Source organism: Anolis sagrei, chromosome 4, assembly GCF_037176765.1.
Source record: "Anolis sagrei isolate rAnoSag1 chromosome 4, rAnoSag1.mat, whole genome shotgun sequence".
Lineage (NCBI taxonomy): Eukaryota > Metazoa > Chordata > Lepidosauria > Squamata > Dactyloidae > Anolis > Anolis sagrei.
This window is the reverse complement of record NC_090024.1, coordinates 76,456,848-76,484,390: the sequence shown is the minus strand read 5'-3', so window position 1 is coordinate 76,484,390 and position 27,543 is coordinate 76,456,848. Positions and strand designations below refer to the sequence as shown.

The 27,543-nt window shown below is 37.8% G+C and overlaps 1 protein-coding gene across 2 annotated transcripts in view; it reads left to right on the top strand.

The window, feature by feature from the left end:
- The window catches only part of SLC66A2 (solute carrier family 66 member 2), a 76,588-nt gene that overhangs the window by 6,242 nt on the left and 42,803 nt on the right, over positions 1-27,543 (top strand). The window contains exons 3-4 of one of the 2 annotated variants that reach the window (XM_060774937.2): positions 13,985-14,118; positions 16,380-16,433. In XM_060774937.2, coding sequence (XP_060630920.1) covers positions 13,985-14,118; positions 16,380-16,433 — 188 coding nt within the window. The remainder of the gene's footprint in view (positions 1-13,984; positions 14,119-16,379; positions 16,434-27,543) is intronic. The other variant, XM_060774938.2, reaches the window with a different exon arrangement.

Genomic DNA, 27,543 nt, shown 5'->3' with positions numbered 1-27,543 from the left:
TTTAAACTGAAAAGAATGAGAAAGAATAAGGATTATTTTTTATATACAGAACAAGCATTTTGGTATCCATGGTTTCACTTACACAAAAAATGTTGGAAATAGCAACCTTCTACAAGCTTCCTATACTAGTTATTTGTTTATACATAACTAGCGGTCCCCTGCCACATGTTGCTATGGCCCAGTCTGGTGATCTGGAAAATAAAGTAATGAGAAAGTGTTGCCTTCTAATCTATGTAATGTCTTTATGCTTGTGGATAAACACTATTTCTTGTTTCTTTGCCAGTGTTGATGTTGAGATTGTCTGGTTTGCCTACTCTGGAACATGCAACATATCATTGTCCTTCTTTAAGGGTCCCTTTCAAATCTTTCATACTGCATCTGTCATATATATATATGTGTGTGTGTGTGTGTGTGTGTGTGTGTGTGTGTGTGTGAATGGCTTTGTCAGGAGGGCTTTGATTATGTTTTCTTGCCCTGGAGAAGGGAGTTGGACTGGATGGCCTCAAGGCAGCATTTCTCAACCTGGGAAGTCAAGACCCCGGGGGAGAGCCACCAGGGGGGTGTCAGAAAGGTCACCAAAGACCACCAGAAAACACAGAATTTTCTGTTGGTCATGGGGGTTGTGTGTGGGATGTTTGGCCCAATTCCATTGTTGGTGGGGTTCAGAATGCTCCTTGATTGTAGGTGAACTGTAAATCCCAGTAACTACGACTCCCAAATGTCAAGGTCTGTTTTCCCCAAACTCCATCTGTGTTTATATTTGGGCATATTGAGTATTCATGCCAAGTTTGGTCCAGATCCATCATTGTTTGAGTTCACAGTGCTCTCTAGATGTAGGTGAATTACAACTCCAAAACCCAAGGTCAACGCGCACCAAACCCTTTTAGTGTTTTCTGGTGGTCATGGGAGTTCTGTGTGCCAAGTTTGGTTCAGTTCCATCATTGGTGGTGTTCAGAATGCTCTTTGATTATAGATGAACTATAAATCCCAGCAACTACAACTCCCAAATGACAAAATCATAATTTTTTGAGTGATGGTCACTCCTTGTGTAATGAGATGTTTTGTTTCCAAATTTGGTGTGATTTCGTTCATTCGTTCTTTTGTTTTTAAGGTACTAATTATGCACAGAGCATTTATATATATATATAGATTCAGATTGATTACTGTATTGTATATGTGTGTATTGGTATGCAGTTTTCTTTAAGTTCCAAAGAAATGGGAAATTATTGTTTTCATTTGATGTTTGATGTTTTGTCTTATGTCTGTTATAACAGGCTGTGCTTTTATTTAATTTTAATTTGTTAAGTTATAATTTCTATTTATATGTCGGGTTGTATAAATGTTGTTAGTATGGATTTATTGTTGTTGTATTCAGGTATTTAATGTTTGCCTTTTATGTTTGGGAGCTGCCCTGAGTCCCTTTGGGGAGATAGAGCGGAATACAAATAAAGATCATTATTATTATTATTATTATTATTATTATTATTATTATTTCATGTTGTGAGAGGGGCTGCAGACCATGTGATCAAATCTGGCACTTGGTCAGCTCAGACTCCAGTTTAAACCTCAGGCTCCATTGGACTTTCAGACTAGACAGAGACTCTCAAATCAGAGAGATGCTTTTTAGACTGTGGACGGTTTATTATAAGAAACATACCCTGTGTTATCTACACAGAGAAACTACTTCAAATCCTATCTCTAACTGGACTGATAAGAAATATATCTGTATACTGAATATGTGAAGTTTTGAGTATACCAACTATACTACTTTTAAAGAAGTCTACTTATGTTTGGTCTCTTGAGAGTATGATTTAAACCAAGATGTTTTAAGGGAGAGTAGATGTTTTTTGGGCAACTGATAAGAACACTTCTGAAACTCTTCTCTCTCTCTCTCTCTCTCTCTCTCTCTCCCCTCCCTCTGTTTTTTCTGCATTGGCATATCTTTGTTCCTAACAGTTCAAAGGGATATATAGGTATATCATTTTAACAGCTGAGAAACCTAATTGCCATGCATGAATGCTAGTGGATATTTACTACTAAGGAGAAGGTTGACTCAAGCAAGTTTTTAATTCTTCTCAGTGAGATTCCTGATTTTCCCAAAATAGCAACGAATGCCATTTTCCAAAAGGTTATAGAGATTTCTATTTTCCAAAAGGTCCTGGCATAATTTTTCCAAAAAACAAAAAACCTCTAGAAGTGTTTGTGGATTTCCAGTGTGATTCTATGGCATGCTTCTGTCCCAAGTACAGATAGCCTTGTGCATTTATTGTGATTACGGATGTGTATTATAAGTGCTGTTTTTTTATTTGAGGGAACATCTCTTTAGGAATCTCTTTAGGTTTTCTAGCACAGGGCTTCTTAAACTTTTTCCACTTGCAACCCCTTTCCACCTGAGAAAGGTGTATATGTGTATACTATGTAAGATAGATATAAAATCCAAAACATTTACTGATAATAAATCAGCATTTGCACCCTTTTCTAAACAGGGTGATTTTGCTTTTTATGAAGTACAGCTGAAACATTTTCTATACTGTAAGCACTGCATATTGTTGCTAAATGATTCGTGTAAATATCTAGATGGTGTTCAGAAATCTTTTGCAGTTTTCCATTTTTTGTGACCCCAACACTGAGGTAAGGGGATCCTATTTGGGGTTGGGACCCACAGTTTAAGAAAGCAATGCTCTTGCACAGTGGTTCTCAATCTGTGGGTCCCCAGGTGTTTTGGCCTACAACTCCCAGAAATCCCAGCCAGTTTACCAGCTATTAGGATTTCTGGGAGTTGAAGGCCAAAACATCTGGGGACCCACAGGTTGAGAACCACTGCGTCTAGCATGACTATGCGATTCGTTTTTGCTCAGAAGTAGTAGAAGTAGAGGGAACATTTTCATCAAATTGATGAATAATCTAATCTGCAAAAGTAAAACCTGCAAATGTACAGTCAAAATATAGGGTTTGCTATCATCCACAGTTGCAGGCATCCAAGGAAGGTCTTGGAATGTATCCCCAGTGAATGTGGGGGGTGGGCATACTCCACTAATTTCTGTGTGGAGGGATCAAGAGACCTGCATGTAGATGATGACTAGGATCCTTTTGAGTAAAACCGCTCATTCAGCAAACTGTACTGTGAATGGCCTGCCTATTAAAATGTTTGCAGAAGGAGGGATTCATAACCCCCTTACATCAGAATGTCAATGGACAATAACAAGGAAGTACCCTTATGTGACTCCTTGACAAAGATCATAGCAAAGCTGGCTTATTCAACCAAACCCAGCTGTTTTCTCAGTGTCCTTGGAGGCAGATGGTGAGGCCATAGTGGATCATGTGAGCTTTTGCTTTGCCAGGACAAATCAGGGTCTTGGCCTATGATTTCTGCAGTTCTTGACTGTGGCTTATGGATAAATGCTTTTTGTCTATACATACAAGCCCTATATAATAATGCACATATTAATGTCACACCTTTTCTTGTCGAAGAACATTTTGTTTTCATTGGAGAGTTTCAAGAAATACAGTTAGGAACTCTAGTGTACTAATCTACAGTTATTATGTGATGAACTTCCCTTAAAGATAAGGTATTGTTTGCTTTGTGCACTCATAAAAATGAAAGCTTATGCCGTTGTTCAGCAATTCCATTTTATTCTTTCCTGATGAAGAGAAGTACCATTCTGATCTTAAATCTGACTAATTAGTCTCAAACTAAATCGTGACAGCTACTTCTTGTTCACATACCTCAGAGTTAACAATTGAAAGACTAGCTGATAACTCCTAAAGGGGCTGGATTTGACTCTTTTGTTTATCGATTTCTTTTGTGTCATATAATTTAACTATGTGTGATTTGTGGTTTCCACTGGAAGCTTCAGTTCCATTGAAAAGACAATAGAATACCTTGATTAATTTTAACTCATTTTCTAATGATAGAGATAATATTATTAAAGTTAGCATTAGAGAATTTGAGTTTTGAGAGGGAAAATTGACATATTAGGCACACTAAGGTCATCTTTGATTTGTGAGAAATAGTAAAGCACCTTATGATTTCTGAGTTGCTCTGTTACTATTGTAAGATCCTGCTGGATTATTTGACATATAGCAAGCAACTTGTTACAACTTTTTAAATGGGTAGCACATGCCAGTATGCTATGTACCTAACACGTATCAACATGTGGTTTGGTCTCACATCCCTGCCTCCATCCAGTTAGCCAGACTTTTATAGCAGTGTTGGCACTTCTCATAGTTTACTTATGATGATGTGATTATTTGCAGTCTCCATTTCCTGAAGGAAGCACCTGTTCTTACACTTAAAAGTTGTTGAGATTTTCATTTGGAAACCATAACACAAATATTTTTTGCTTAAAATGTTGATGTCACAAACTCAAAAACTCTGGGACACAAACAGTATTTGAAAAGAGCAATTGTTATGTACTTTCAAGTCATTTCCAACTTATGGCAACCTAAAATAGAGTTTTCTTGGCAAGATTTGTTTAGAGATTTTCCTTTGTCTTACCCTGAGGCTGAGAATGGAACTCCCATTCAATGGCTTTTCATGGCTGAGCAGAAATCTGAACCTTGGGGCCCTTCCACTCAACCATATAATCCAGAATATCAAGGCAGAAAATTCCACAATATCTGCTTTGAACTGGGTTATCTGAGTCCACACTGCCTTATATTCCAGCTCAAAGCAGATAATATGGGATTTCCTGCCTTGATATTATTGATTATATGGCTTTGTGGAAGGGCTCTGTGTCTCCAGAGTTGCAATCCATCACTCAAACCATTATACCACACAGGTGGTAGCTACTGTTAATGGTCTTGAGACTGGCCAGTAAAGTATAGTGCTTTCAGTGTGCACTAGATATCTAGGAGACAAAGGTCTGAATATCTTACATCTTTTCACTTATTCGGTGGATTTTTGCCTTTTAAGGTATAGCTCCCAGAACAAGAAAATAACAATTTAGAACAAGTTAAATTAAGATGACCCAGTGGTCCAATCATCTAAACTAAATTGTGTACTAGAAAAAAAGGGAAGGAAAACATAATGGTGCCGGGCTTTAGCACACCAGGTTAATCACTCAGCAGCAATAAATCTTGCCAACTAGAAGGTTGATAATTCGAAGCCCGGGGTCAGGGTGAGCATCTGACCTTAGCCCAGCTTTTGCCAACCTAGCCGTTCAAAAACAAATGTGAGTAGATAAATAGGAATCACATTAAAATGGGGAGGTGTGGCGTTTTGATCAGAAAAAGTTTACGAACAAAAGAAAAGCTCTTCGGCAAGGAGATGGAGCAACAGCACTGTCCTGTTGCCGTAATTGAGCACAGTCTCCAAAAGATGTCAAAAGAGTAGAAAACTTCTTCTTCTTCTTCTTCTTCTTCTTCTTCTTCTTCTTCTTCTTCCTCTTCTTCTTCTTCTTCTTCTTCTTCTTCTTCTTCTTCTTCTCTCTCTCTCTCTCTCTCTCTCTCTGTTGTTTGTCTTGTCATTGTATAATTGGCATCCTGAGTCCCCTTCAGGGCGGGAAGGGCAGAATATAAATAGTGTAAATAAATAAATAACAGAGATATTTTAAAGACCAATTGATATAATCAGTACAATATGACCCCTATATCTGCAGGAGATAAGTTTCAAGGCCCCTCGTGGATAGCTAAAACCATGGATAAAAGTGAATGCTATATTTTGACTATACTTAACTAGCATAACATAAAATCAAACATTTCAGAGTGCAGGGAATATTTTTGGAGCATAAGTAAGTGAAACTGAATATCAAATCTGTGGATAAGGGGGTTGTACTGTATACACTTTTCATGTTCTATAGCCCAGGGCTTCTTAAGCATTTTCCCTTGGGACCTGTTTTTTGGCCTGATACATTTTTATGTGACTCCAGGTATACAGGTTTGCAAAATAGAAATAAAATCAAACATTTATTGATAACAAATCAGTATTTCCAAGGCTTGCTAAACAGGGAGGTTTTGCTTTTTATGAAGTACAGCTGAAGCATCTTCTGCAGAGTCCAGTGTAAACACTGCATAACAGATCCGCGAAAATGTCTAAATCAGCCATTAGGTGACATTCAGAAAATAATTTAGTGATCCCAACATTTAGCTAAAGAGACCCCATTTGGGGGTGAGACCCATAGTTTAAGAAGCAGTGCTATAGCCTACTTCATCAGAGTTGAGAAGTCGTCAGGCAGGGTCAGACAATGCATTCTGCTGACATACTAACTTGCATTTCAAATTTCCTCCCACTCCCCTTGCCAGAAATGAGATAGTCATGGGAATGCTTTTTTTCATGTCAGGAGCAACTTTAGAAACTACAAATCGCTTCTAGTGTGAGAGAATTAGTGGTCTGCAAGGACGTTGCCCTGGGAACGCCTGGAAGTTTTACCATCCCATGGGATGCTTCACTCATGCTAAAGTAGAATAGCACAACTAATGGAGAGGTCTCAACTAGGTATCTTCCATTCTGGTTCAAATAGAAACATTGAGACAAAACAACATATTCTTGGTCAGTGTTTTCAGCCTTTTTTTTTGGATGTTGAACACTGTGATTCCTCCTCCCTTACCCATGTCAATGAACTAATAAAACATCTTTTATGTTTTGAACATGAACTTTGAGTCTCCTTACGGAGAGAAAAAGTGGGGTATAAATAAACATCATAATAAATTAATGGACCAGCCCTTTCTTCAGTTTTAATTTGGTTTTGGAGGATCATTTCTATAGCACTGTTGTTTTTTCATGTATGTAATATAGGAATGTGGGCACTAGCCAAATGTTACCAACGAGTCTGCTTGTCCGTTAATTGCACTAGATTTTGCTTTAAACCCCGCATTAAATGTTCAGAGAGACTTGGCTGTTCTCCAGATGCCACTTGGTGTATTTCCTGAAAGAGAATCAAATGTATGATGTTTACTCTGTAGGGGTGTGTTTTAGAGTTTTGAAACATTAACCGATAGCGTACATGTTTAAAATAGGGAGTTACGAACTTTGTAAACAAAGTGGGTTCCATTTCCTGTTAGAAGGCTTTTGAATCTTTATGAGCAGTCTCCATACATTCAAAAATAGAAGCTGTTGTGATAAATAGGAACACTGAAACTGACAACATTCAGCTTTCATTTCCTGTGTTTCTCTGGCTAGTGCAATAATTGCAAAGGGAATAGAGGGTTTGGTTAAGTCTCCCTTCTCTGCATGGCTTCTGCAGTTCCTTTGGCTTTTGAACTAGCAAAGAAAGATCCTCTATACCTGGACATTCTGTATGAAGAGCTATGGCCATGTCAGCCAGCCCTTTGAGAGGTGTTTCCTTAGATCAGTGGTTCCCAACTTTTTTTTTTTTTTTTTTAACCAGGGACCACTTTGACCAGGGACCACTCTCCAACATTAGTACCAAAAGGGTTATGAATTGGTTTTGGTCAATGTTAGATTTGGTTTGGTTATTTGGGGTGCTGATTCAGAAAATTACATTGGATAAACCACATCAGCTCTAGTTTCTGATATAGAACATATGCCATTCAGTAGTCGCCATCTGTTTGCCCACAGAAAACCATGTTTAATAAGCCTTGGCACTATAAGAGGCTTTCATGAGACCAGTCGCTCTCCTTGCAAGGGTGTAGTAATGATGAGGACCATATTTTAGTTCTTGCAGATCACTGGTGGTCGACGGACCACAGGTTGGGAACTACTGCCTTAGATGAAGTGTGCAGAGTGCCTTTATGATCACAATCTCTTGCTTACAAGGCAAAATACAGCTTCTAACCATTGTGGATTATTATATGAACCTCTCTTATAAACTTGCAAATACCACATTTGTTTTATGTCATTAGTATTCCCCTATGGTTATGAGTTCAGAAGTTAGTAGCATGAGTGAATCCAAAGATTAATCCAACAGCTAGTCATCAGTATTTGAAGGAAGGGTGCAGTAACAATGACATTGTACTAGCTTAAGAATCATGGTGCTGCATTTCCTGATACATCTCCACCATATAGCAATATATATTCCGGGAGTACCCAAACTCTTTCAGTTAAATAGTTGCAGACTTTGATTGTCCTTTCCTGCTACAAAATAATAGCAAGAAGTAGGATTGATACTGCCTTTGAAAGGGTTATGTTGTGTATACCTGTCTTGCATGACCCCTTTGAGAGGGTTGAACTGAATTCTTCTTGAGCATGACATTCCTTTTTCCTGCATTTAGTAGCTTGCTAGTCTCCCATTTGTGTGTCACAGAGACTACAAAGAAGAATGACAGGTTGGCTACCTGTTGTTGTAGTTCTTCAAGTTGTCATTTGTGATCTCATGCAACCCCACCCATTCTCCCTTCTTTGTGTCTTGCCTTTTTAAAGTCTTTGGATGCTGGTGTTTTGGTGTCCGTGAAGCTGAATGTTTGGGTGGGAAATGCACTGTATAGATCTGTGATGACTGGCCCAAACATATGAAATAGCTGTAGAAGGTTCTGAGTGATGGATTGTGGAGGCACAGATAACCCATTTATGTTTGATACTTCTTTACACAAATGTCTAATATGCTCTCCCATATAATTAAGGTATTGTTTGGGAAGAAAGATCAAAGAAGAGTTTTGTCTGATTGACTCATAACTTTATTAAACATAATGCAGTTGGGATTTTCTTGCTGTCATTACAGTTCAGGAAAAGCAAGATTATTTGTAAAAGGTTTTTTAAGGGCAACACGGGAAATTGTCAGTCAGCTTCTCCTGACCAGTTTGATCAGCCCCCAATGGCGCAATGGGTTAAACCTTTGTTCTGGCAGGACTTAAGACTGATAGGTTGGAGGTTCGAATCCGGGGAGAGTGTGGATGAACTCCCTCTGTCAGCTCCAGATGCCCGTGCAGGGACATGAGAGAAGCCTCTCACAAGGATGGTAAAATATAAAACAAACAAACAAACAAAAACCCCAAACATCCGGGCATCCCCTGGGCAACGTCCTTGCAGACAGACAGACAGACAGACAGACATACACACACACACACACACACACACACAAATTAGAACCATTTAGCTGAAAGAATTTTCCCAGAATGTATTGGTATATATTTTGTATGATGGGGATGTATCAGGAAATGTAGCACCATAAATTTTATGCTAGGACTGTAGCATACTAATGTTGTTATTGTACCCTTCGTTCAAATACTGGTGACTAGCTCCCAGATTAATCCTTGTCATTTGTTTGGATACTGTAGCTAACTTCTTCTTTATATAATCATAAGGGAATACAGTATTGACATAAAGTAAATGTGATATTTCCTGGTTTTTGAGGGAGGTTGATACAATTAAGACAGCCAACAATGTTTACCAGGAGGTATTTTACCTTGGAAGCATGAGATTGTAATTGTAAAGTTATCAGGCATATGTCTGCTTCTGTTTTTGACGTCCATCATTTAGATTTAGAATGATAAAAGACTTTATTATGCACAACTGCAATATATATGAAATGCCTGCTATCACAATGTCTGTAGTGATTGGACTGTGGATTTTAAAAACTCCTTTTTCGTGTTATATTGTCTGCAGATTAGATTGATTATGGAATTACAGAGACCTCTGCAATTCAGGAAGTGGGGCCTGGATAGCTGCCAGTTTTCACTGCATGTCTAGCTTTTGTGATGAGAATCTAATGCAGTCATAGAAAGTAGACTCTCCAGTAACATTTGGCTGATGTCCCACTCTAGATCTACAGTAAGCCTAGCTGAAGGACATTAGTAAATTAACTTGTTTGAGAAGGCAGTGTTGCTAAAACTGTTTTGAAGACTTAATGTGTGCATTGTTTGCTATGCTTTCTGAATATTATTGTTTTTTTGGCCTTTCGATAATGGTTTCTAGAAATATCTAGCTAAAGAGTTGGCTAATTTAGTTAAAACAGTGCAGAACTCAGCTATTCTTCAGTCCTGTAGTCTTTTTATTTCTCAGTCTCTTTTTTCTTCCTTGCAGCCAAGCACAGCCCTTGCTTCCCCAGTGTGTGCTTTATCAGCATGCCTTCAAGTTGCCTGTTGATTTATAGCAAGCCTATATATCTTGTAGGGTTGTTTTATGCAAGGCATACTCAAAGGTGGTTTTGCCAGTTTATTCCTTTGAAATATATCCTACAGCATCAGATATGTGTTGGCAACCTTCCATTCAGGTACTAACCAAGGCTACTTAGCTTCTAAGATCAACATGTCTTTAGGGTGTTTGGGCTCTCTTACTGGAACCCTTGATGTTTCTGTTAACCTTTCACCTCCACTTGTGTTATTTTTTTCCTTTCCATTTTTATTTTAGTCATTCTTCTTACTTTCCGACTGTAAGAGCTGTTCAGCAGTGGAACTCTCTGCCCCAAAGTGTGGTGGAGGCTCCTTCTTTGGAGGCTTTTAAACAGGGGCTGGATGGCCATCTGTCAGGGGTGCTTTGAACGTAATTGTTCTGCTCTTGGCAGAGGTTGGACTGGATGGGCCAAAATGTCTCTTCCAAGTCTATGATTCTATGGTTCTTTTATTTCCCTTTGTGTGTGTGTGTGTGTTGGGGGGGGGGGGGTAGAGGGCTCCTTGGATTCAGTACATCCTTGACTCTTTAACTATCTCATCTGTTTACATGACCTACTGTTCCTTATAGGTCCTGTATTTTCCTTGATCAATGATTTCATAATCCCTTCCAAATTGACCTTTCTTCTGCCTCAGAGAAGCTGTTCTGTTTGTCAACATTTTACTGCAGGCAATTCTTCCCAAGTGACAAGAGCATTAACGAATATTTGGATTTACAAGAATGATGGGAAACTGATTAGAATTCAGAGAGGAAGAGAACAGTACTAAAAGAGAACCAGTTTTAATGATTCCACAGAGAATTGCCTTTGTTAGATATGAGGCAGAACTTTAAAATGTCTAATTCTGCATTAATAAATATGTTGTAAAATATTCATGGAGGATGGTAGTAGAGGTGGTGGTGGTGGGAATGGCAGTGTTAAGAGTTGTCTCGTCTGCATATTGTATTGAGATGGTATAGAGCAGTGTAGCTTGTGGGTTCCCAGATGTTTTGGCCTTCAACTCCCAGAAATCCTGACAGCTGGTAAACAGACTGGGATTTCCAAGAGTTGTAGGCCAAAACACCTTGAGACCCACAGGTTGAGAACCCTGGTATAGAGTAAGTGTGTTCAAATGTTCAATTTGAGCTAATCAAACACCACTCCCAATAACTCTGAGTTTGGTGGATATATAAAGGGTAATTACAACAATAAACAATAAAATTTGTATTTCCATTTGAGAATACAAAAAATCCCCTGAAACTTCAAATCTCTTTCCATCTGGCTACTTTGCTGTAAGAAAGCTATCTCTTCCCCCAGATACTGTCTATATTGTCAGACCTGGTTAGACAAAGAAGGCTTGCAGAAGCCAATTTTGGTAGCCTTACCTTTGGTTTATGGGAGTGAAACTTGTCTGGCTGGTTTCCTCCACGTTTCTTCTTTTCTGATGACCTGTTTTGTATTGTATTACTACAGGGTTGAATTGTGGAACATGATATTGATGAGGGCATGTATTTTAAGAAATTGGTTTCTTCATCACTGTAGACTCCTTGTTTGAATGCTCACTCTTGGCACAACATTTTCAGTTGTTATTTGCTTTGCGATGGTGCTGAACAAGAATTAAAGTTTTGCTTGATATCTGATTTAGGCCCCTTTCACACAACTGAATAAAATCCCAGATTTTCTGCTTTGAACTGGGATATATGGCAGTGTAGACTCAGATATCCCAGTTCAAAGCAGGTATTGTGGGATTTTCTGCCTTGATATTCTGGGTTATATGTCTGGGCGGAAGAGCCCTAAGACATTCATTGGAATGCCCATTGCTTAAGACATATCAGAAATAAATAGTATCTATTTTCACATGCATTTTTATTTAGTTTAAATATAAATATGGGCATGTCCATTCAGGATACTAAGAATGTGTTTTAGCAGGTTATATATGTTTATTTTTAGTTATTTTTTTCAACTCTTAAGAAAGGAAGAGATCTCCCTCTAGTGGCTGTAATGGGAGAGATTGAATTAATTTCTATTTTCAATCCAAAGGCAAGAACAGAATTCTATTGGGTTTTTTGGGGGTTTTTTTTGTAATGTCATCTGTACCTTATAAGTCCAGAAGAGACAAAGACCACTCATACATACAATCTTAGCTATTGCTCAATAACTCCAAAGTTTGTTGTATTTGGGAATACATACTACTCTGAACTACATATATTATAGGTAGACAATTTATTCATATTTAACACCAGGCATATCTATGTAGGTAAGCACCATGTTAAGAAGAGATGGAGAACTTTTGACTCCTCTCTCCCATCAACCCTATCCAGTATGACCAGTGGAAAGGGATTGTGGGAGTTGTCACATGCTTTTGGACAATCAAGGCCTTGTCCAGCATTTCTGAGATGTTGCACAATTGCATTCCCCAGTGTTTTGCAAAGGGACTGCCACAAGAAATGTTGTTGACTTCCATTTGGCAAGCATGTTGCAACATAATTACAGCATAGGAAGAAGCGTTTAGCCTCCAGTAATCTGAAGGAGGCAATTCCTTTCTCTGATTCTGAAAAAAATACACATTGGAAGCTGGATCCAGAAATACCATCCACCTTCTCATCAAGGAGATGTCTGCAAGCTCCTTGTAAAGAGGTGTAAAGCTGTCTCCACACCATTCTGCAAAAGAGGATAAAGAACAGAGGAAGGAATGGGCTTAAAATGACAAGAAGGGTATCTTCCTGAATCTCTCACTGGCTTTTTACTACTGACCAGGGTACCTTATTGGACTGGGATTGTGTTCTGGGAATTCTGCTCTTATCATTGGGGCTGGTTCTGGAGACACTTATCAGAGAATCCCTGCTTTGCCTGTTTTCTATTAAGCTGTGAGGTGTTGCATGTTTCTACCCTGTCTCCCAAGATATTTAATATTTTCATAAAGTAATTGAATGAAGTCATGAGGACTTTTAGGGTGGGTTGCTTTTTTTTCATGTCAGGAGCGACTTGAGAAACTGCAAGTTACTTCTGTTGTGAGAGAATTGACCATCTGCAAGGACATTGCCCATGGGAAGACCGGATATTTTACCATCCTGTGGGAGGCTTCTCTCATGTCCCTGCATGAGAAGCTGGAGATGATAGACAGGAGCTCACCCCGCTCCACAGATTCAAAACCGCTGACTTTTCAGTCAGCAGTCCTGCCAGCACAAAGGTTCACTGTTACCTCTGGTTTTGGATATTTACATGAAATCTTGCAATGATACACACACACTTTATTGACATAAGTAAAGGTTTCCCCTGACATTAAGTTTAGTTCTGTCCAACTCTGGGGTGGTGGTGCTCATCTCTATTTCTAAGTCAAAGAGCCAGCGTTGTCTGTAGACACCTCCAAGGTCATGTGGTCAGTATGACTGCATGGAGCATGGTTACGTTCCTACTGAAGTGGTACCTATTGACCTACTCATATTTGCATGTTTTCAAACTGCTAGGTTGGCAGAAGCTGGGCCTAACAACGGAAGCTTACCCTGCTCCCTGGATTCGAACCGCCAACCTTTCAGTCAGCAAGTTCAGCAGCTCAGCAGCTTAACCCACTGCGCCACCAGAGGGTATTGGCATACAATAGCAAAATTACAGCACAGGCATATACAACAAAAGGAAGTCACACATAAAAAGGAAAACATACTTCATCCAAATTTGAACATGTTAAAGGGTTGCAATTTATTTGAATTCTTCCATATTACCTTGGCAAATTATTTAATATTGTCTCTTATTGTTAACATTGTTTTCTACTGTTTTATATTTTTAAAATGTGTTAAACTGATTTTATTCCCTGTTTGAAATCCTTGGATAGAGGGCGAGATAAAGTTTTCTTAAACAAACACAAAGAAATACAAATCAGTAAAATATTCACATAGGCTTAGAAGAATATTTTTCTTTACATATATACTGTATGTTTTTGCTGAATTAGTGGGGGCTCCCACTCTTCATGTTCTGATGTCTCTGTTTTCTCCCCCTCCTTCTAGGTTTGGGAGGCACTTTGAGTCTCCACTGCTGTTGCAGAGCATTATAATGATAATTACAATGTTATTGATGCTGAAACTGTGCACTGAAGTACGGGTGACAAATGAGCTCAACATAAAACGGCGCTCCTTTTCAGGTTGGTTGAAGTCATTGGTTTTATATTGGCTTTTTGTGGTTTCACTTCATTTGGTTTTACAAAATTATAAAGTGGCAATTATAGTATTGCGTCTAATTCTCTCTTGTTAATTCAGCACTAAAGGAGTGAGCAGCTCACCTGATGGAAATCGTCTTTATTATTATTATAATTCTCTGAAGCTTGTTATTTCACTTTACTGCTCATTGGAGAGTCAGGCCTCAGTAGTTTCAATCTTGCCTAACTCCAGTTGTTTCAGTGTGGATTTCATCATTTCCTCAACAAGCATTTGCATCATGATCATGCATATCTGAAAAATGCTAATTTAAAGCTCCTTCGAAGAGGAAACGCGCTCACTATCTGTGGATGTCTGTTCTGTAGAAGGGAAGGCAGAAACTGGATTGAAATATGAACTGATGGTTGTTGAAATTCTGGATCAGCTTTCTTTTTTTTTCTTGTCCACTTTTGACTTTCCTCTGTTTTTCTGTCACAATACAACTTTCTACAGTTTTCTTTAATTCCTTCATTCTTCATTATGCCCATTGTTTATGTCAACGATTTAGTACAAACCAGCTGCCCCAAGGATCTTTTGCATGAACCCCAAAACAGAGACAAAAGGGGAGAGCATATGCTCCTTACCATCGAATCCCAGCATATTAAAAAAGCACAAATCTATAACTTTAGCCACCAAAATGGAAATTTATAAGGAGGCTGTGGAAAAGAGCCCAAATTTCAATATAGTTTGTAAGAAGCTTTCAACTGATTGCTAGAATATGCAAAATGTTTTTTTACCTTTGCAAGTCTTACCTGACCTAGTTGAGTCATTTTATGTGTACACATTGTTAGTGTCAGTAAAAGACTGCTGAAACACGTTAAATTGCTTTTTTTTGTGATGTAGGAACTTATCCCTATTCCTTTTATGTTATCATTGCCTCTGATACCAAACTTTTTGTTAAAGAAGGAATGCTGAGAAGCAAATTGACTTTGTTAACAGAGGTATCCTTGTATTGATCTCCATAAACAAAAGGCCAGGAATATCTAAGCCAGACCTGCTTTCGGTTTGTTTGATTGTCTTCTATCAATTTGTTTTCAATCAATGGATTGTGTATTGTGTATTACTTAAAAAAGGAAATAAGATGATTTTAATTAGTAAAAATGTATAGATCTGTTATGGCTTTCTGTAGACTTGTGCATTTATTATTGATATTGGTGCAAGATATTTCTTCAGTCACAGACTTCCCAGGAATAACATGAAAGAATTAATTCGCTTGATATCGGAAAAAATCTCTCTTAAAAATTCTCTTCTGGAATGACTCACAGGTGCAACTTGTAAATTATAGATACAGAGTTTATGTTGAATTCATTTTTTTAACTCAGCTGCAAATGTATTATTAAAATAGGCTTGACTATGTATAGCCAATGCTTTTGCTATCGTTGTTTTCTTTTCCATTGTAGAATCCCTTTTGCCCAAGAATACAGAATTGGATTATCTTGGCAAGTGCACTTCATCATACTAGAGAATGAATCCACTTTAAATCCAGTTTCTGCCTCTTGCAGAATTCTGGGGTTTGTAGTTTAGGGAAACAAACCTACAAACCCCAGAATTCTGTAGGAGGCAGAGACCAGACTTAAAGTGGATTCATTCTCTAGTGTGATGAGGTAGTTGTGGACAGAATCAAATCGCTCTTTTTTTTCTATAAATGACCATTATTGAGTTCTAAAAGCCGAGAAACCTCCCCCTCCCCCCGACAAATGGACTGAAATAATAAAAATGTAAACTTTTTCTTCAGTGACTGACTGGTAGAATCTGAACTTAAATGCACTGAACACTGTAAACTCTTCTGTGTTTTGTAAAAATAGTAATAATAAAATACTAAGCTAAGCTCTTTCTTTTTGTTTTTATTTGATTGAGCTTCTAAATATTTAAAATGAAACAGTTTTACCGAACCTTTGTTTTATCAAAGCTTACAATGATATGTGCTTGGTAATAATGAATTAATTAGATATTTGCTTAGGTCATGGATTATACGTTATATCAGACTTGCTTTGGGTATTTTTTCCAACTATTTTTCTGCAGCATATTGTGACTCCGTTTCTTGTAGCTTCAAAATCTGCAAGTTTGCCTCTTAGATGTCGAAGGAACTAAACCGACTTTTGGCATGATGACTAGCAGCACGACATACTAACATTAAATTAATCTAAAATTCGAGAGGAGTCAAACTACTCTGTTTTCTCTTTGCTTTCTCTTCAATCTTTTAATGTAGCTGCAGATAGTAAAGATGAAGAATTCAAAACACCTCCCAAGAGATCCTTTCTGGGTATGTACTTTACAAACCCATGCTGCATGAGGTTGCCACTTGAAACACCGCCTGTCTTTCATTGCTTTTTTTTTTTTGCGTTTTTTAAATGTGTATGCTATGGTAGAAATGAATGCATGATTGTCATTTCTACAAAAAGACTGTCTGTAGCATATTTCTATTAACAACAAAATCCTACTTCAAAACAGCTTCAACATTGACTGAGGAAAAAGATGCATTCAGTTTTGCTTTTTAGATTTTAACTTTCGTAGGGATTAGCGTCACTTGCCTTTGTTCCTGGCTTCAAAAGAAATTATACTCAGAAGTCATGCTGCATAATTTTTTTTATGCCTGAAAGACAAGTGTGGGTGTTTATGGTCAAGTAATTTCAGTTTATGAAATTTACCATATATACTGGTGTATAAGTTGACCTCATGTATAAATCATGTATATTTCTAGTCTTATCTTTGAGTACATATTGTCAATGATCCTGAAAACACATTTCATAGAATCATAGAGTTGGAAGAGACCTCGTGGGCCATCCAGTCCAACCCTCTGCCAAGAAGCAGGGAAATTGTATTCAAAGCACCCCTGACAGATGGCCATCCAGCCTCTGTTTAAAAGCCTCCAAAGAAAGAGCCTCCACCACACTCTGGGGCAGTGAGTTCTACTGCTAAACAGCTCTCACAGTTAGGAAGTTCTTCCTAATGTTGAAGTGGAATCTCCTTTCCTGTAGTTTGAATCTGCGTCCTCCTTCCAGGGCAGCAGAAAACAAGCCTACTCCCTTCTCCGTATGACTTCTCCTCACATATTTATACATAGCCATCATGGCTCCTCTCAACCTTCTCTTCTTCAGGCTTTTATGGTATTTATGTTGTTAGCATCCTCTGATGCTCATGTGAGGCCATGCTGAGTCCCCCTTGTGGGGAGAATGGCAGGATATAAATATATGAAATAAATAAATAAATAAATAAATAAATAAACATGCCCAGCTCTTTAAGCCGCTCCTCATAGGGCTTATTTTCTTCATAGGGCCTGTTCTCCAGACCCTTGATCGTTTTAGTTGTTTTCCTCTGGACACATTCCAGCTTGTCAGCATTTTCCTTAAATTGCATTGCCTAGAATTATAGAAGTGCAGTCAATGTGCTTTAAGCACGATTTCCTGTATATACCAATGTGTAAGTCTAGTAATAAACTTGATTTATACATGAGGTTGACTTGTATACAAGTATATATGGTAAAACTTCTACACTAAGTGTCTCAAGGGGTATCATTTGTATTCAGTAGTAAGCAATTGGCACCAGCTAGGTTTTTATAGATATTTTGGTATGTGCAAAAATCAAATCAGTAGTTTACAGCAAATGACTGTACTTAATTAGATTTATATATTAGCATGTTCCCAAGACTCTAGGCTGTCATCACAGCTACTGAGTTTTGAAATCGGCAGGAGGTTGTGAACATGAATCTTAATGTGTGATGGCACAACACCTTATTTGTCTCTTTAAACAATTGTTTTGGAAGTCCATACGTCACCTTTGTGGTGTGGCTGCTGTCAGAAATCAAATACCCGCTCCATCATACTCAGTGTTGCAATAATAAGATGAGCAATATTAGGCTTTATGGGACAGCCAGGTGACATGGATGCGTCCTTTTCTCGGTCACTGCAACCTTGATGGGGGTGGTCATCTTTGAAGTAAATGGTATTTTAATTTCCTTATGGATGTGAAATACTTTCCATATGAAAATATTTTACCTTCGTTATGCTTATAGGAGTGTATGAGCTCATCTTAAACGAATCACCGAAAAATGACTGCCCAACAGAATTGATTGCCTAAGAATTGATTTTGCAGTCCTAAGTCAAGCATCTCTGCTTATTAGTCAGTCCTTTTCCAGTGATTTTTAAAGGGTGAGCTCATACATTTTGGAAATTTGACCTGTTATTACACTTTAAAGTATAAATGATTATTAGTTATTCCAGATTAGTCGGCTCACATTATTTCAGGCTATTATTGATAATTATGGGAACATAATCATCTTGAGATTTAGCAGTTCCCCATCATTGTTAATAGTCATCATTTGGCAGGTTGACCTTAGGTACCCACTGTGAAAAATATATTAAAAATTCAGTTAATTCATCCTTCATTTTGGGATTAGGATACTTCTTCCTCCAGTGTGTCGATTGGCTTCAATCATGTATTTTTCAAATAGGCATGCCCTGTTGCATCTTTTTCAGAACACATATTTTTTGTGTGTGAAATTTCTGCACCATTTTTGTTTTTTGTTTTTCATCATTAGCTTATAGCGATTTTCACCTGTTTGCCATACAAAGTCTTCTAACCTATAGAATGTAAAATGGGCGGAAATGCCATAACTTTACATTCTTGCTTGTGCTTGTGGTGCATGGTGGAAAAACTGTCTTCTATTAATATTTTTTAAAGTTAGAAGAAGTATTCATTTCGGATGCATGAAGTGTACTGTGAGTAAATAATTTAACATGGTATTGGTTTGCTCATTTCTTAATTTTTTAAACAAGTGTCTAAATTAGTTGAACTTATTATGTGCACATAGAAGCTGGAACGGATTGTTGTAAATATGAACTGGTTAAACTTTGCTGTTAATTTGGAATTATGTTGTAAAATAAGAAAGGCACAGAAATTGAATGTACTGATTCCCCCACATCAAAGAAAAAGATGTCCAAAGCAGGTTTCTTATACTTGTTTCAACTTGGAAAAAACATATTGAAAAGTTATGTGAGTCATGCAAATGCGTATTCTAATGGCAAACTTGGAATTTCGTATAGCTCTAATGTTAAGGCACTTATTTAGGTTACATAAACAACAAACAACTACTTTTTTGTCTTCATCCTCTTATTTTCCTTCAAGTCCATTTCAAGTCTTTGAAATATACTATGGAGAAATATGGTTAATGTATGTATATGTCAACCCCATGTATAAGTCGAGCCTCCCTCGGGGTGAGAAGAGCAGGGTATAAATATAGGAAATAAATAAAATGGGTTTGGGGGCTAAAGTTTTGGATTTTGCTATTGCCTGTAGAGACTTTGAAGGTAAAATTTAGGGGAAACTTCTTTTAAAAAGGACAGAGAGAACATATTCAGGAAGAGCTAAAGAGAAGGAGAGGATTATTCCTGCTTCTTGGCAGGGGGTTGGACTGGATGGCCCATGAGGTCTCTTCCAACTCTTTGATTCTATGATTCTATGATTCTAGGATATGTTTATTTGGGGGATTACAATGGGGATGTGTGTAAATTGCATTGCTGATCTTAAAATGTCTGCATCTATATAAAACAGATAGGGAAAGGAATATAAATGCAGAAAAATAATGAGAAAATGATTTTTAAAAGGGTTGAGACAAGTAAGGAAAGCAACCTACCTCTATTAGGGAGGCATTGTGAAGGCAGTGATAAGAGACAGAGGTGCATCCCCTGAAATTTACCCACTTCTCAGTTACTAAATATTTGGGAGGCATCTGATCATGACTGATCTTGGAAGCCAAGTAGAAGTATCCTACTTTACTTAGGACTTGGATGGGAGACTGGCAATGAATTCCCAGGTGCTGTTGGCTAGAAGGAAGGAACTGGGGCAAAACACTCTCTGAGTATTCCTTGGCAAAGAAAACGCTGTGAAATTTATGAGGTTCCCATAAGTTGACATAAAGTTTTCATAAGTGACTTGAAGGCACAGAAACTATAGTAGAACCAAATTAGGCTGTATTTTACCTTACATGAATGTCATCTTTGCAAATGGTCATTTCTCTTGTACACTATAGCTGGCCCTCCATATTTGCAGGTTTAGAGTTTGTGGATTTTATTTATGTATTCTCTCTAGGAATCTCTAGGTCTTCCACTATCTTTGTTGACCATAGAGTTGAGGTAGAAGATCTAGAAATTCCTAGGGAGAACATTTCTCTCCACATTTTGTAGGTCCTTGATTCTGTGGTTACCTTCTGACAGAGGTTGCCATAGAGTCGTGCTTGAGGACCCAATGGTTTTGTTATGTGGAGGCCCTAGAGATTTGAATGTGGAAGGCTCATTGGAGTTGGAATATTTAAAGTGTCAAAATTAGCTAGACAGTTAGATTTAGAGAAGTGTAGTAAACCAGATAAGATTATGTTGTAGTTATCATTTCATATTACCTTCCAATCAAAACTGAGATGTTTCTCTATGCTTTCTTACTTTGCATCCTCTTGAGATACTTGTCAGCTATCCAGCGAACCACTTAATGTCATTGATTCTCTCTTCCCTTCCTGCAGAAAAAAAGAAAAACAAAGCATGCTTTTATCTGTGCACATTATTTCTGAATCCTGTCTCATTTTTACAGTGCTAATGGATAACTTTCTATTTTTCAAATGGAGCCAAAATGGTGATTTTCATTAAAAATAAGGAGAACTATTGAATAAAAATGAGTTCAACAACATTTTTATGATTCCATTAAGCAGCAAGCTTTCTTAATCATGTTCAGATTTTTAAAAAAACCCTCTTATGCCAATTTTAACCATTACAATTATTTCACTTACATTGGTGGAAGTGATATTTTGAAGGTGGTTAATGATGTTTCTTTTAAATAATGAACTTGTAATGTGTTTATATGATCAATTTAAAGTAATCATTCCTCAAATCAAGAGGAGATGCACCAAGTGTTTACCTTTCTTAACGATAGCGAGAAACCATTTCTTAACGTTTGTGGTTAACTATGAAATATGAGCTAAAAACTATTCTTGATGTCTGGTCATGTATGATCCACTCTGACTCCTTCCGCCTGATAAATTCTTATGTGACCCCAGGTATATAGGTATATAAAAGAGAGATACAAATCAAACATTTACTAATAATAAATTATCATTTGTAACACTTGCTAAACAGCTGGATTTCCTTTTTATGAAATAGAGCTGAAGCATCTTGTGCAGAGTCCACTGTGAACACTGCACATTGCCGTTAACAGATTTGTGTAAATGGGTGGCGTTCAGAAACCTTTTACTGTTATCAATTTTTTCATGACCCCAGCATTGAGTTAAGGGTATCCAGTTTGGGGTCAGGACCCACAGTTTAAGAAGCAGTGATCTAATGAAACTTCCCCCATCCTTGACCAGCAGCTTGGGTGATTCCTAACTTTGGTTGCCCAAGTTGTTAGACCACAGGTCTCACCCCTAGCCAACATGTCCTGTAGGATACAAGTAGCAGTGTTACAATAGCGAGAAACCATTGGATCACCAAGGAATCAAACATGAAACTTGAGTCTGTAGGTTTTGAGAAGTTAAGCTCTAGCTTTTATGTGGATCTTTTAATGAATACATTGCGGTAAATCCAAATTTATGTATGTACCTTCTTACATTTATTTTCAAAATTCCATCAACAACTGAGCTTGTGATCAACACATAGAAGAAGACGTTGTGTGCATCTTTAGTTTTAGCAAAATGCTATTAGAATTCAATTTTGATAACTAATGTTTATATTTTGGATATTGTGCCAAATAGGGCCAAGTTGTTATTTGGTAACCTATGTTTGGAAAATGGGTTGTTTAGCATAAGGATTATGGGATAGGCTGGAAAAAGTAATGGCTAGAAGGTCAGCATCTGCCTCCTGAAGCAGTTGCCTCAATCACCCTAAATGTAGTATTGGTCCAATTGGGTACATAAGGCTCAATACCACTGGCATGGGCTTTTGGTTGGCAATCAAAACTAAACAATTACCTTGAAACAAGTTGTTAGTCTTCTTTATCTTCAGTAGAACATCAACTCCATGAAGGAGGTTTCTATAGTGATATGTAACTTTGATATCTGTTGTAATAATAAATATTTTTAATAGGATTATATCACATAATGATTTCTTATCTTCTGTTATGTGAATGACTGTTTATATTGTTTGCTTCCAGCTTGGCATTGTAATTCCTGGTCTGCTGATCCTAAGTACTGATTTGTATATTGCTTTAGTATACTGACATCTAAGTTTGAACTAAATCCAGTCAGTATTTTAACGTAGTAATCACACTGGTTTTCTTTTCCTTCTCACTTGTGTTTTTTTGATTGTACAATTTGTGAAGAAACCAAAATTATTATTCATATATGTGGTACACATTATATTCACACATTAAAAAAACCAACATTTGTTGCTTAAAAACCACAACAATGAGCTAAAAAATGAAAAAGCCATATTAACTTAAAAGCAGCATGGTGGCTGTTTTGACATCTTCTTGGGTTTAAAAAAATATTTGCTTGCTGCAGCAATTCCTTTCATTCATTTACTCTGTCTCCTGAAATTATGAACCATCCTTCAGTTGTGAATGTTAATTTAGTTACCATTTCACAGAAATTAATGGGGGTCAGATTGTTCATGTCTTAAGAGAGCTGTAGCTTCAGGCTGCTTGAAGATGAACCCCACCTGGAAATTCAAAATTAAATATATGACCGCTCTAATTAGTTGGTAGCAGTACAAGTCTATAAATATTTCAGTTGTTGCTGCCGTGAATTGGAAAGTACTCCTTTGAGTAATGATAATATAATTTTGGATCATAGTCTTTCTATCATGGTTACATTTTCTATTCTTAATTTTTTATATATAGTTCTGGAAGCCAGAAGAGTAAGCTAAGTATTCAGACATTATCAAGTGAACATAGAAATCCCAAATGGTCTAACAACTGATTACTGTTGTTGTTGTGAAAAAGGTAGCACTTTTTATTTTTTGTCTTTCATAGCCTTATGTCATGTTAAACACATGTTATTATTCCATATTCCTTTTCCTGAAACAGTCAGTATAGTCGTGATGGTAAGATAAAAGCGTCATATACACAAACATCTCCATTTTTGGATATGTCTCATCTGACCACAATGGTAAATGCTTTGGTTGCATCCCGTTTGGATTCCTGTAACACAGTTTTTTTGTAAAGCATTCTAACTCTTTGCCAGTTACACAGGGAGAAGAAAAACCCCTTGTTATCACAATTTCATTGGCCATGATTCTACATCCAAGTGCAATTAAAAGTGTTGGCTATGACCTAAAAAGCACTAAAGTTCTTGCGACCACACTTTCTAAAGGACCATGCAAATCTGCTTCAGTTTTTGATCTTTTCCAAGAAAGACTTGGTTCTTATCCCATTCCCTCCTTAGATATTTTAGTGAGGGTATGAGATAGGACTTAGGCTATGGAATTCCCTACCATGGAAAACTGTACTCCTTCTTCTCTTCATCCAGTATGGTCCTTATTCAGGCTTGTGTTTGACCACTAACTCATTGCTGCAGAAAGATAGTTTGAGGTGTGTACACTTTACCTCTTCCCTTCTTTGTAACCCAGTGCTTGGTTTTAATATAACATCTTATTTAATTGTTTTGAATTGCTCTTTGTTATACTTTTAATATTACAACTTTCAACCACTGTGTGTGCATACAAGTGCCTTCAGGTTGACTGTCAACTAATGATGACCCCATTAATTTTAGATAGTTTTCTTAGATAAGGAATACTTAGCCAAGGTTTTTACATATCTGTGCCCCGTACTCACAGACACACATAATGTAGATGGTACGTATAGTATAAAACCTTATATTATGAAAATTAAGGGTTTTTTTTTAAAGTTTTAGGTAACAGCATTTGAAAAATGCTGGGTTTGATAGTGGAATAGGATTTTTTTGTTGGAGCTCATTTGGTGTAATTTTAATGAAACTGATTGAGAAGTTGCATTTGTTGTATTTGACCACTTGATGGTGCTCTTAGGTTTTCAGAAGTTAGATGTCATGCAGTGTGTAAGTTAAATAGAAAAAAATATTTTGCACTTGCAAGCAAAAATGTGGAGGAGCAAGAAATTCGCTAACTTGTTCTGCTGTTCAAGGTTATATGTAACTGAAGGAAAAAGTGTGTGATTACAAAAGTTATGATTACAAAACCAGAAAGGAAAATGTGTGGAAAAGAGATTCAATTTTTCGTATTTGAAATATTTAATAGATAATAAGTCAACAAATGCATTCACATGCTGTCAGCATTTTTATGATTAATGTAATTAATTGAATATAAGTTGAAAACAAAAATATATTGAAAGCCGAAGGGTATGATTCTGGGTGGGGAGATGTTTTTCTTAATCAAGCCAATTGAACAAAAGCAAACCCAGGTTGAAGTATTACGATCATAATTTTGTATTGCCATCAGTTTGATTAACGTCAGTCCTGTGCTTTAATACTATAAGAGGAGAGAAGGTAAATAGTTGACATTCTTTTGCCAGTGGCGCATTGCATTAAGACATACAGTTCTCTGCAGCCACTCATGGCTTGCTTTTTTATATATTAAAAAATCCATATGGCAAACTTTGATTATGCCATTTTATGTATAGGATAGCATTGTACTATGCTGCTGCATATAATAGGAGTTAAGCAACCATAGATTTTGTTATCTATGGAGGGTCCTGGACCAAGCTTCAGCAAATACCAAGGGCATGCTATATAAGAGAAAGCATCAGTAGTGGCTTTCTTACATTCAATTTATCAGTGTGTGTATCAGTTGTTCAGGGCAGTGCTTAGAAGAGCCTATTTGTTAGACTATAACTTCCACAATGTCCCAACCAATTGGTTTGTTGACTGAGGCATTCTCAGTCAACAAACCAAGAACTTCAAAGAACTTAGGAAAGGTTGAAAATGAACAATATTATTGCCATACCAAATTCACACAGAAACTGGAGTTTTCTGGGCTGTATGGCCATGATCCAGAAGCATTCTCTCCTGACCAAGATGAAAAGAGTTCTTATTATACATCAAGGGAACCACTGACCGCATAGGGAAGCTACAGACCCACTAAGAAAATCCAACAAATGGTATGTTCAGCAAAGGACAAGAGGTATCCTCTCGCTTCTGCAGGAGTCTACCGTATACCATGCAGCTGCGGACAAGTCTGCATAAGGACCACCAAATGCAGCAGTGTTGCCCAGACATGAATCAAGGAACATGAAAGGCACTGCAGACTAATTCAACCTGAGAAGTTAGCCATAGCAAAGCATTGGTGAACCAACCTGAACACAGCATATTATTTGAGAACACAGAAATGCTGGACCCAAGCCCGTAGCCAGGATTTCGTTTCGGGGGGGGGGGGGGGGGGGCTAAAAAAATTTCAGCGGGGGTTTCGGGGGGGCTGAGTTTCGGGGAGGGGGGGCTGAGTCTGAGTGAAAGCGGGTCTAGCCTAGCAAACCTTTTGTATCATTACCCCAATACCCCCATACATATGGGATATATTGAGAATGGTGATCAAATCATGATATTAATAAACATAACAGTTTAAATAATGCACCAGTAAGGCCTTTTCGCGAACCACCATGAGAATTTCGGAGGGGGATGAAGCCCCCCGAGCCCCCCCCCTCCCGGCTACATGCCTGGCTGGACCACTCTAACAACTACCATGTCAGACTACACAGAGAAGCCAGTGAAATCCACACACATTTCAACAGAAAGGAGGAAACAATGAAAATGTACAAAATCTGGCTACCAGTATTAAAAAACTCTAAAATCAAGACAGTAAAGTACAACACTCAAAAACAGGAGAATTTCAGACAAGAATTGATCAGGGCCAGCTAATATCTCCCAACAGAGGATCCCCCAGGCAATCAGCCAGGTTTTAAAGCTACAAGGCCATTAAATGCCAATCAAGGTGGCCAATTGCAACATTCACACTTGCCTAAAACAGACAAGAGTTCTTTCTCCCACCCTGGACATTCCACAGATATATAAATGCCACTTGTCCAGTTTCCAACAGACCCCTCAACCTCTGAGGATGCCTGCCATAGATTCACGCAATACTTCAGGAGAGAATGTTTCTGGAACATGGCCATACAGCCCAGAAAACTCACAGCAACCCAGTAATTCTGGCCATTAAAGGCTTCGACAACACATTCCTTTTTTGGTTCACACTTCTCTGAACCTCTCAGTCTGTGTGGCAAATGGCACTGCAAAACTGGTGGATTCTGAACCTGGTCATCCCCAAAACAATGTTTGTATTTTTGAGTTTTCCAAACAGTTCTTGAGCGAATAGGAAAACCCTTCTCACAATAGTTGGAAGATACAATGTTCTGTAGTGCTTTAGCCAAAACAAAACAGGGTAGGTAGCTCTCCAAATGCAGGTGTGGGAATTGTTATGAGATCCAAACATTTGCCCCCAACCGATCCTACCGGCCTCATTTAATTTTTCCCCTTCCAAAGTGCTGGATCAGATACGTTTTGCTAGTACTGGTGGTTATAGCTATAAACCTCAATCACTGCAAAGAGACGGTTTCCCTATAATCTCCCTCAGATGTATTCATGTGGAATCCCATTATATGTTTTGTACATTATGAATTACCAACAGTATATAATGGGGGAAAGCATTGAAAAATTGACTGTTAAGAAAAAGATGAAAGCGGCCTGGAAGAAGGTAAAAGTTGAAGACATTGCTAGAGCTTTTAAAGGTCTAATCAAAATGTACCTTTATTCATTCTGTTGGTTTATTTTAAATACAAGTGTCTCTTTCTGCAAGAAAGTGCTCTTTCCCCAGCAGAGCACAAAAAGCTCTCGTATGTGTAATGATGACTGAAAAGCTTCAGTGACTGTCTATAGACATTTTGCTCCCTCAGCAGACATTTGAATCACCCCTCATTCAGATGTTGGAACTTTATTGCTTAGGCAGTTTTCCAAAGCAGACTTGGTATTGAATAAGGCTCAGTGAACAGTGTGGGACTTAAGGTTGCACAATTTTTAAGAACAAAATTAAAATTTTAAGAACAAAATTAAAGTCATTCCTTTACACACAAAATCAATATCTTGTGTATAAATGACACGTGTCAATGATTTTTTTTTAAAAAAAAACCCAGCATGATGTAGAGATTTTAGCATTGGACCCTGGAGACCAGGAGTTGAAATCCAATGTGATCTTTGCCAAGTTAATTCTTTCAGCCCCAAAGGAAAGCAATAGTACGAGCATAGGCAAACTTTCTAACTTGGGGGCCGCATGCTAGCACTTCCTGTTATGATGACTGGCTTCCCAGTGATGGAAGGAAGGAAGGGAAGGAGGAAAGAAAGAGGGAAGGGAGAGAAGGAGGAAGGGTGAAAGGTATAAAGGGAAAAGAGGGAGAGAGGGAAGGAGGGAGAAAAGAGAGAAGGGAGGAAAGACAAA